The sequence below is a fragment of the Nanorana parkeri genome, unplaced genomic scaffold (genome assembly GCF_000935625.1).
Source record: "Nanorana parkeri isolate BGI_ZX_2015 unplaced genomic scaffold, ASM93562v1 scaffold985, whole genome shotgun sequence".
Classification (NCBI taxonomy): domain Eukaryota; kingdom Metazoa; phylum Chordata; class Amphibia; order Anura; family Dicroglossidae; genus Nanorana; species Nanorana parkeri.
In genome coordinates this window covers 21,709-33,551 of record NW_017307253.1, presented here as the reverse complement: position 1 = coordinate 33,551, position 11,843 = coordinate 21,709, and the positions used below count along the sequence as shown (strand labels likewise).

The 11,843-nt window shown below is 39.1% G+C and overlaps 1 protein-coding gene across 1 annotated transcript in view; it reads left to right on the top strand.

Annotated features, from left to right (window-relative positions):
- Positions 1–9,585, top strand: part of EHHADH (enoyl-CoA hydratase and 3-hydroxyacyl CoA dehydrogenase) — a 35,395-nt gene extending 25,810 nt beyond the window's left edge. Inside the window, exon 7 of the mRNA XM_018566881.1 lies at positions 8,256–9,585. Within this exon, the coding sequence (XP_018422383.1) occupies positions 8,256–9,523 (1,268 nt within the window). The 3' untranslated portion in view covers positions 9,524–9,585. The remainder of the gene's footprint in view (positions 1–8,255) is intronic.
- The last annotated feature ends 2,258 nt before the right edge of the window (positions 9,586–11,843 follow it).

Sequence of the window (11,843 nt, the reverse complement as noted above, 5' to 3'; positions counted from 1 at the left end):
GTGAGAGAGCTTGCGGATGTTGCATTGCTGGAATAATGGTGGATATAGTTACACATTAGGTAAACCCCTTCTCGCCTAGCAAAGTACGAACTAACCTTGATAAACAATATTGTATATAAGAGTGCACCCCAGTGTGTCGGATTGTAAGACATATTCAAGTATAGCTGGTCATAATGAGCCACTATTAAATGTAAAAAAAGAGCACTGAACCTGCTGTTCAATTTTTAGTAGTTAAACTCTAATTATGTAGCCTTTGAATTGGCATGCTAACAGGGAGTGTGTGCAGTAAATGCTCATAAAGACAGACACTGAGCTCCGCACCTGCAGAAAGGTTACTGAGAGCCACATTAAAGATTCCTGAGTCCTGACCCACTGTTTGAGACCACTGTTTTACAAGATAAAAGTATTGTTCCCACATATTTTACCCAGGAGTGTATTACCATTACTAATTTTGCAGTGACCAAGTAGGATCTGAGGAGTAACAGGAGCTAAGTTTAGTTAATATGGTTGGTTCAAATTGGATTGCGCTACGTAATATTTTACAGAGACAATAAGGTATCCTACAGGCAAAGCAGGGATTGCTAAAATTGTGGATCCGTATCCAAGCCTTATGGCTAGCAGGGAGAGAAGCCTTAGGAATATGTTGGTTATGTGTGAGTTCCCCACCTCAGGACATAATAAGGGCCACATAATGACAACTCCTGGCAGTTTGAATAAAGTAGGAGGGCATTTTTTAATATGTTGATGAGTGCAACAGCTTATAGGAACTCTCATTAACTTTTCTGTGAGTAAATTAGTATATCAAATTGAGTGTCTGTGTGGACTTCTGTATATTGGCAGGAGAAAATGTGAATTACGCACCCATATAGGTGAACATTCAAATTATATTGCCAAAACATCCTTTGGGTGAACATTTTGCCATATTCAACAAAAAACTTTCCTAGGGGGTAAAAATAAAGTGTATTTTCAAGCTACAGTTTAGCCTCCGAAGGGGTGATTTTGATTGATTGTGCATCAATGTGATACTGTAACCCCAAATGGACTGAATAGAGAATTGAAGCCGGGGTGTCTTTCTACATTTTGTAAACACTCTATGATCTGTTGGTTACAAATTAGGTAGTTAAGTTATTATTTTGTATGGTAAAAGAGTTTTTTGTTTTTTTAAAATTAGGGATGCACTGATACCAGTTTTTTGGTATCAAGTATGAGTACCATTTTTTTTTTCCCCGGTACTCACCTATACCGATACCGGAAGTCCCATTGAGGAAGCCAGGCAGCGTGTAATGACTCGCCGCCCGGCCTCCTGATTAGCCGGGAAGCCAGCTCTATGCTCCCTCATCACCAGGTGACAACGAAGCATGAAGCCGGTTGTGACGACATGGTGATCAGTTTATAAGTTAAATGTGTATTGGTGTTGAGTTATGTTTGAGTGCGTTATGCTGTGTGACCTGGTGTTCTATCAAAAGCTCCAACTCGTTGAGATCTCCAACTACCTCACTTCCCACAATACTTGTCGAGTTCTCCAATAGGTGTACTACTTAGTATTGTTGAAATGCAGCTGTACAGACCTCCTCCTGTCTTCCTGTTTTGCAGTGTAACTCTGTCTTGTCGAAATCTTCTATTTTGCAAGTACCCGAAAGTGAGTTAGTTGGGGATTTCGACGAGTTGGAAGGGGGGGGGGGGGGGTAATGACTCGCTGCCCGGCTTCCTGAATGCCCAGCTTCCCAACCAATCATTACAAGCCATCCAGCTTCCTGATTGGCCGGTAAGCCAGCTCCATGCTCCCTGGTGATGAGGGACCGGAAGTTCCGTTATCGGGAGCATTTGGGCGAGTACTCGCCCAAATACTCGGTATCGGCACTAATACCAGTACTAGTTGGACTAATGTCTTTATTCAACCTCAAATACTATGTAACTATGTAACTAGTATCGGTGCATCCCCAATTTAAATGACAGCAGGCTCAAAAAATTCCAATGCCTAAGGTACCCCAACTGAATGATACTCTCACCTTCCTCGTCCACATCCCTAGATACATATACCTGCATTTTAGCTGGGGTTAGTGGTTTGACTGATTCTACTGTATTTGGTGAAGTAGGAGAGAACCTGCATACCTTCTTACAAAGCTCTAGGCAGAGTGAAAGTCATCATGACCTCACAGTACATAACTCTCCCAGGACACAATGGAACATGCATGCAGATCAGAAATGTCAGAGTGAAGGCAGAGCTCCTAATTTGTGTGCTTATTCTTGGTCATTAAAAGTAATGAGATGGCTGCATCAGCCTTACACCCAGGTAACTAGTATTTTTAGAAAGGGGAAGGTCAGCAATGGCATACACTATATTCCCTTTGTACAGATTTCCTTTAAAGCTTGTCTTATGATATACACTAAAAATGTTGGCAGCAGTTTGCACAGCAGGCACCATAAGGTGCCACATCACACCTCCTGTTTCAGCTCCGTCTCCAAAGCACTTCTGGAGCTTTCTGAATGTCCTATGCAAATACTGACTTTCTGGGGTTCGGTATTTGGATAATCATAGTCACACCCACTACATGTCCTAGCACCTAAGGGATGGGCCTATTCTCCCCATGCGAGGAGGTTTGTATTTTGGGGAACTCTGGAAAGATGGAGAGCTATTTTTAATTCAGTACTTTAAAGTCTGTTATCTAAATGCAGCCTTAAAGCTGAAGTCAAGGAAGATATTAAAAAAAATACATATTTGATTCAGTTTGGTAACATTAATACAAAATGAAACATATATTTTAAATGCAAATACCTGAATTTGACCTCTTGCAGTGCCTGTACAGCGGGGCTGGAGTGTAAAAGGAATAAGCCGCATAAGGAATCAATCCGTTCATGTGCTAACAAGAAGCATGCTGATAGGAAGAGAAAGCAGAGTGACAGAGATGAGCTCATCACTGTGCTGCTTTTCATTTCACTATTCAATCCCAGGCTGGGGCCCATCCCGGATAATCTGGGCGCAGATGAAGTGGGTTGAATGATGCTGGCCATCAGACTAAGGTCATCAGAAAAATGTACTGGGGGAGCGTAGTAATCTCTGGATTGAAGCTGAATATTGCAGCAAAAGCTGGTTTTATTATTTTCTTTTAACAAGCTATTCATTTTTACTTTTTCTTTTAGGGGGGGGGGGGGGGGGTGGGCAGAGCTTTTTGTGGTGGGGGGGGGGGGGGGGGGCTGGAGATCTGCTTTATGTTATTGTGTATGCACACCCTACAGGTTTACTTTAGATTTTATTTTTAATTCCATACATTACTCCTGTTGTTTTTCCCTTCATCGGTTGAGCCTTGAAAATGTTCTTTTCAAAATCACTGACATGCCTGTGAAAATAATTCAACAGAGAATTAATCCACCTGTGCTCACTTTTTAAGATTACCCTGAACAGTTTGAGGAATCATTAAGCATTAAAGTCTATTTATTAGCTTGATTGCATATTTTGTTTAACCAAAAGTGCGTGCACTCAAAACACATTCAGGTATGATTACGTTCACACATGCTGTTTGCGCTGTATAACAGAATGTTAAAATACGGAGTGTTAAAACACGCAGTGATCATTATTTCCTGACAGTCTAAAGACTGAAAGTAAAAAAGGAGCTATGTAAAATGGGTCATGTATTCAGTTTGTGTGGCTTAAAGGGATAATGGGGACAGGGGTAAAAGGAAAATATTCACATTTTATTATATGTTATTATAGATTTCAAATTGTTGCTGGTAGGTTAATGAATAAGCAAAATACCTGTCATTTATCTGTGTTTAAATCAGTCCTCTTGCATCTATTGCCTGCTCTGCTGTTGATGAATATCAGAGATATGCCTAGGAGAGGTCTTTCATTTTTGCTAAAATTTAGTTGCCCTGTTTCGTGGTTTGCTCATGATACTTCAGTTGAAATCCTTTAGGGGGTTGTTCACAAAGCTGCCAAAGGCAGCCGAGTGAAGAACCCAGCTGAAGTGTGTTATTCGGCTATTCACTTCAGTCTTGTACGGCTGATTTCAGCTGTACATCAGGCTGCCTTCAGTCAGCTGAACATGCTCTGCATGTTCGGCTGAACCGAAGTGCAGAAGGAGTTCGACTCAGCCGAAGCATCGGCAGCTCACTGGCTGCCGTTCTCTCCTATGCTCATAGGGGCCGAACGGCAGTGAGTGAATAGCCGAATGCAGCCGAGCAGAATTCGGCTCGGCTATTCTGCTCGGTACCTCCGAGGTACCGAGCAGAATAGAAAAAAAGTAAAAAGAATGAAAAAAAAGTTGAAAATTATTTTAAAAAATAGGAAAATGTAAACATTTTTAAAATATTTTAAGGAAAAAGAAACAATTGGGCGGAGTTAGCGGTGACACCATGTTTCGAATGGCTGCTCAGCGCGAGAACTGACAGTATTGCGCTAGGGGTAGGCTGAGGAGCCTCTCATGTAGCGCAATGGAAGGCACATGGTGACCCACTGATCACAGGGTTGCGACCCACTTTTGGGTCGTGACCATCCAGTTAAGAACAACTGCTTTATAGTGATGGGTAAATTTGCCAAGGTTCCATTCACTGAGGGTTCATTTCTGGTACACAGTTCAGAGAACCTTGATTTTGTGGCAAATCCCATTGAAATCTTTAAGGGTTCATTGTATGTGAATGCCACAGACACAGCAAGCATGAATTAACATTTACCTGTTATCGCACTAGTTCCGAAAGGACCTTGTGGTCAGGAATGTGGGAAAAAAAAGAAAAAGCCTGACTAGAGCCTGGCTGCATCCAGATATAACAGACATATTCATTTTTCATATCGAACAATAAATGAGATCTCACTGTATTTTTCTGGCCTTTGAAAGAGTTTGTATATCAACGCAATTAATCACTATCTTTATATTTTCTCAGCAGCCTATTTGTTTTATTGGTAAAAATATCAGTTTTCGCTAAACAAAGCAGGACATCATGTGCTCTACAGGGATGTCTAGAGCTTCTGAAACTGAACATACAATCAAATGTAACACAAATTGGATATTGACCCAATTAAAGCTGAACTCCAGGCAGATATAAATACAACACAATTGTATGTGTGTGTCCTTCAATAAGGAGGAGTTAAAGTGTGCTATCCTGGTGGCGACTAGGTACCATACGGTCATGACCTTATGTACCGAATCTGATTGAAGCAATATTGGAGGAGCATTTGGATATTGCCAACCAAATTGTTGTCCAGTTTTCCAACTATTTCTCTGTTCCAAGATCATTATGTCATTTTAGGATATATTAGTGGGCTAATGTGAATGACAGGGAATTTAATTGCAAGTAGAGGAACGGTGTTGACCTTGGGGATTGAGGGTTATCAAGGCATTAACTAATAAGAATACTCTTAATGTGGGGTACGCTTCCAATGTGATGGTGAGATGTCCACTATCGCCAAAGTGTTTTAAAGGTGGTTGTGAACATGGGGTTGCCAAAAAGTGTATTGGGGTAAGTGGGGGAGATTAAAAAATGTTTTTCGTTCCTGGGTACCGAAACAATTTTGCCATTTTTGCTATGTGTTTGAGGAAGATTGCTATTATGGTTAAACATTTATTGTACCTACACATATTATATACCATTTTTTTAAAGGACAAAATGGGATTTAATTTGATGTGACATATGCATTAATAAATTCTTAAAATACAAAAAAATACAAATTTTTCACAGTTACGGCAATATTTAATGTGTACATAATTAATGTAGCGAACAAAGTAATTCATAATAAATTAGTTTATTTGTCCTAATTTATAGGGTATACCATATGTCTGGGATTTCAGTTTATTTTGGGAGTTATAGGTCACAAAATACAAGGAGTGAAATACAATTTTAGTTTGGAACAATTTTAGAATGTGGTATGCTTGTCTTTTAAAACAAAAAAACTTTATTTTGTTTCTAATGTTCTATATATTTTTTAAACTGGGGGGGCACATTATACAGTATTCTCATCAGAGATAATTTGTAACACACTGAGCCAGCACGCAGCTCCACAACACGGTGAGATGCAATACAGCTTAGTGGCTGTAACGGCTCTTCATAATAGCTTGCAAAGAGGGATCTGTCTGCTTTTCTGGCAGTTATGTAGGCCGCCTGAAAGTATTTGAATATATTTGATACCACCATCTTTTTGTTTGTTTGTACATAGTTTGGTGTGTGATTCTTAGGTGCTAGTCCTGCCAAATATTGTCAACATGTGGTTTAGAAGCAAGCAGAATGCAGTAGAAGGACTAGGAACTGGGAGATTTCAGAAATAGTACAGTAGCATGAGAAGGATATTCATTTTGGTGGCACTGATGTGGCCAAACCAGGATGTGTTGTGTGAAAATTGAAAAGTTGGGTGAATAAAACCAAATAAAGGGTGATCATTTGCTATATAAAGATAATTGTAGGAAAAGGGGATTTTCATATCCAGATAATCTAGGTTTTGCTTGCCCAGGAGAAGGCAAAGGTGGATATTTGCGGGGAAATTTCAGACGAGGGAAGCGTAATGTTCAGGGCCCGTAATTTTAACTGGTTGAGATTAAAATTTGCGATAGGGGAGCAATTATCTATAGAATAGGAACGATAGTATGGTTATTGGTTGAGTAAGGGTGAGCAGGATTATCATCAGTAAACTGAACTTTGCATGTTTATTAGCTATTCACCTATTCTATCTATAATCATTTATAGATGGGGTTTTGGTCTATTAGCATAGCTAGTCCAAAATGGCTGACAAATTCCATTTAAAGATTCCAAGCAGATATTTGAGTTAGGCAGATGATTGAGAATTAAATCATCTACCTGTTTCCTATATCTTCCAGTGACACCAGTAGCAAGCCCTCTGTGCCTGGTTTTCTAGATCTTCTACCTGCCAGAATTAATGGGTTTTTTTTTGTACTTTCTCTTTCAGCAGTTGACCTGAAAATGAATGGTGTGTGTGTATACCTCTAGAGCTCTGACCAGCTCTTGATGTTTGAACTATTGAAGGTGACTAAGTCAAGCAGTGTTTCCCTGATAGCTGAAATGGAAAGACTAACCCTTTCTATGGGGTTTCCACAAAAAATACAAACATCTCTGCAGATGACCCTGTTTTTCCTGGAGCTGAAAGTTGCATAAAGCTGCACTGAAGGCAAAATTTTGCATTTTTTGTTCAACATTTCCAATTTCATGACATTCAGCCAGTATATCTCTTTAGAGATTAACCTTAGATTGGGTGTACCTATAAAATATTGGCCACCCAACCTAGTGTGATCCTGAAAACCAGGGACCTTGGCCGTTATTGCTATATTATTATGATTATTCTATATTTGTAAAGCTGCAAGATATTACAAGAAAAAATATAGACTCCAGACAAAACAAGGGTATACAGGGAACGAAAAGGACCCTTCCCAAGCTAACAATCTATAAGGAAGGAAAACCTTGGACAATTTAACAGAATTAGACGGACACACAAATTTACTATTTTTGAAATAGTCTTGTGCTAAATTTCTACAAGAAGCTACTGGTTATTACTCTATGCTTTAATTGTCCTTTTTTTTGTCCTTTAAAAAAAAATCTTTTTCAATCATTTTGGTTATTGTGATGCTGTTTTTGTGCATGGTAAATTAGACCCGGTTACAAGAAACCTTGCAACATTATTTTTATTATTTGTGGCACAAGTCTGTTATTAAGCATTGGCTGTATATGTGGATATAATATATTTTTTGGAATCACAGCTGCTTTTCCCATTTTTAGGGTTTTTAAAAATCACGGTAATAGGGGATATATTATTATTGCTGGTGATTTGTAGCTGTACTTGTAGCAGCCCCCGTTCCCTTAAGGCGAGCAGGCCTTCCAGTTCTTGGTTGCGCAAGGGCTTACTTAATAAACCATGCTATAGTTTCAGGCCAGATGACACAAGGGACTGAGGAAAAGGTAAAGGACAAGAGTACCTGTGGTCCTCCAGGAGGCTACAACCTTTTTACAAACTCCTTTTTTGAGTATTTTTGAATACTGTTTTGAAAATACAGTATGGTAAGCTATCTCTTGTTGACTTTATCCTTCTTGGTGTAAACCTCTAAGCTTGGTGTTCTAAAAACTTATCAATAATATTTCTTGTTGCTTTTAAATGTATTACCATTATTTGTATATAGTTTAATACTATACTATACTAAATAGCTGTTTAGTCATACGCCTACATGCAATGGATTGCAGGAAAGCAGATTTAATATTAAATAATTTATATACTTACAATATCCATATGTATTTCACCTAATTTCTTTTTTTCTCATCAGGACTGGGGACCATGGGAAGAGGAATAGTCACATCGCTGTCAAAGGCAAAGATCCCTGTCATTGCCATTGAGCAAGACGCACAGCAGTTGGAGGTGGGGAAGAAGGCAGTGAATAGTCTTCTAGAACGTGAATCTGAAAAGTTAAAACAGCAAGGAATTGCTCCTGGTAGTAAATTGGGCTCTGTTCACTTCACACTTGACTTTGGCGAACTTCAAGATATCGATCTTATCATTGAAGCAGTCTATGAAAATATGGAGCTGAAAAAAGAGATATTTTGTAAACTGTCGTCTGTCTGTAAACCAGATGCTTTCTTATGCAGCAACACATCTGGACTTAATATTGATGAAATTGCATCTGTCACAAACCGACCTAACCAAGTCATTGGTACTCATTTCTTTTCTCCTGCCAATATAATGAGACTCTTAGAGGTGGTAAGAGGTCAGAAAACCTCACTCACTACCATTGCCACAGCTATGAACCTTGGCAAAATAGTAGGGAAAGTAGCAGTCCTGGTTGGTAACTGCCCCTTATTTGTTGGTAATCGAATGTTGGGTCCTTACCTTGAGCAAGCAAATTACCTATTGGAAGAAGGGTGCTATCCAGAAGAAGTGGACCGAGCCATGGAAGAGTTTGGTTTTGCCATGGGTCCTTTTCGGATGATGGATCTGGCTGGTTTGGATGTTGGCTGGAGGTCTAGAACAGAAAAAGGGCTAACCGGTGCCAAGGTTCCTCAGGGTACCCCTGCAAGGCAGAGGCAAGGCAACAGGTACAGTCCCCTTGCTGACCTACTGTGTGAATCAGGAAGATTTGGGCAGAAGACTGGTAAAGGTTGGTATCAGTATGAAAAGCCAGGGGGTAGAAATGCAAGACCAGACCCATGGTTAAAGGATTTCCTGCAAAAATATAGAAAAACACATCAAGTAAAAAAACAGCCCTCAAATGCAGAACAGATTGTGCAAAGATGTGTCTATGCACTTGCAAATGAAGGATTCCGCATCTTAGAAGATGGAATAGCTTCATGTCCAGAGGATATTGATGTCATCTACAACAATGGCTATGGCTGGCCTAAGTACAGAGGAGGTCCCATGTATTATGCCTCTTCTGTTGGGTTATCTAAAGTGTTTGACACTTTGGAAAAATATTACAAGGCCAACCCAGATGTCCCAAGTATGAAGCCTGCTTTCTTACTGAAGAAGCTGTCAGCTGTAGGTGGGCCACCCATTAAAGAATGGAGATCACAGGTTGGGAAAATTGTTCACAAGCTTTAATTGGCCAGGCAGGGATTTTCACTTGGGACAATTGCACATTTCACAGTGATATACTGAAATATAGCAGTCAAATTATTGTTAATGGGACATTCTCAATAAGTATCAATATACTAGAAAATGACATTCTTAACTAGCTTGCTAATTACAGGACTTCCTATCTAACTAGAATGTCTTAAGATGTTTAATCAATTCAGATATATTCAATGATTTGAGATACTATAAAAATACACATTAAAATGTCAATCTATTTTTATATTAAAATGAAATTATGAACTCAAGCCCAAGTTTGTTTATTTTATTTAAAATATATATGGTATGTAAATGAAGATTCTTTAAAATAATTGTATAATGCATTCACATAATGTAAAATGTTATATTTGTGATCCGATTTCAGCTAGTACTGGTCTCAGCCGATGGTAGTTAACAATAAACAATTCCTTGGCTCAGTAAAAAGAACTGCTATATTTACCTAATTCATAAATCTAGTCATAATACTTATGAATATAAACGGATTTCTTAACTTCCATCCATTGGGAGAACCAAAGCATTATATGTTACAGAATGCTATAAGACTTTAATAAATGTGCAGGAAAAGGAAATAGAAACGGTGCGTGTAACTGACCTCCTCATTCTGCCACTAGACCTCAGCAACCCCATAGAGCCTTTACTCCTCCAGAGACCCACTTGTGCAGCCATCAGATAACCAATATTTTGTCATACAGTCACCAGACCCCTTATGCATCCTCAAGACTTCTGGAGAGTCCTTTTTGCAGCTACCACACTTTTACATAGCAAATTCAAAGCACACCTCCAAGGGTTGAACGTGCATGAATAGGTGTAGGAATGGGGCACCACACCACCACAAATTACAATTCAGTTACACAGTACTTCCTTGCCGATGGATGCAGGGGGCAGATCGAGAGGACAGTTTGTGGCAGAGACTTTCTACATAGAATGTGCACTCACATGAACTCCTTTACGGTGAGGTACCACCAAGGGAGCAAGAGCTTGTGATGGGTGTACACAGCAGCAGGGGACCCGGGGCTTGTTCTTGGGGTGCCCCTGCATAGCAAAGCCTATAATTTAGCAACATTATATAAACTGATGAAAAGTTATTTTGATTTTTCCAATAAAGGTTATTCCAGTTAGATGAAAATGGTAAATACAAAATTAAATTATGCCTACCTAAAACTGATATCTTTGCTTACAAGAGTGTTGGAGGGTTGTTATTGATCACTGGTTTCTTACAGCTCCTGGGAACTCAAAAACTTAAGAGGGAAGATCTCCTTACTGGAAATCCTAACACTCTTCTCCTTCTGCAGTCATAAACAAACCAATTGTGTCTGTCCCTTGCAGCATTTTCTGTAATGTAAAACTATTGCTTAAATGGAAAGTCCAAAAGCATGAGTAAGACATCTTTGTAATGGTCAAAGAAATTGTAGTTAGCAGGTCCCGTGCAGACTTTTTGTGTGTGAGATTTAAAACTTTGGTGGGTCATTTGACCTCCAGATTCTAACATGTCATTGAGTGGATGTAGATGTTAATATGTGTCATACAACCGCTATATTTGCTTTTTTTTTTTTCTTTCCCCAGTTTTTGCTTATTTTTTACTACATACCCATTTCTTTTGTCAGCTATTTTTTGCTGCCAGCTTGTGTTTTCTTTGTTTCTGTACCAATATATGAACTCCAATCACAATGTGCTGTGGTAGAGAAAATGCTACAATACATCCATCATTCCCAGCCAGCAGGAAACAACACATTTGTCCCAATGTCTCATCCAGCTGTCAGATTCTCCGTTTTAGATACAGACATGTCAGCTGGTTGTTGCTGTAAAACACATTGCACACTTTAGTTAAAGAAGAACGACAACATCATTGCATTACTAGTAGATAACTGAAAAAGTGTAACTTGATCGTCGTAACCAGATTCCCGTCCTTCAATTTCAGCTCTTGTTCCACAAAATACAAATTATTTTTTATAGAACAAATAAACCTTGGGGAGCTGCAGGATCAACTCCATTCAATGCACCTCTACATATTTCAGCTTCTATAGAGTAACAGAAGGGGAATGTGAAAGCCAAGGAGACAAATGCATATTAACAGCCATAATGCTACTATAACACTACCCTTAGGTTCACAATTATGCTCTCAATACTGGCTCTATTGTTTCACTAAAATATAACAACACCTCATCTTCCCTTTTAACTACAACTTGATGGATTCATTAATTCACTGGGCACTTTGCTCTTCCATCTTTGTTGTAAATGCATGTGGTTCTGAAAGAACATGACACCGTGGCTTGTTGATACTAGTTGAGAT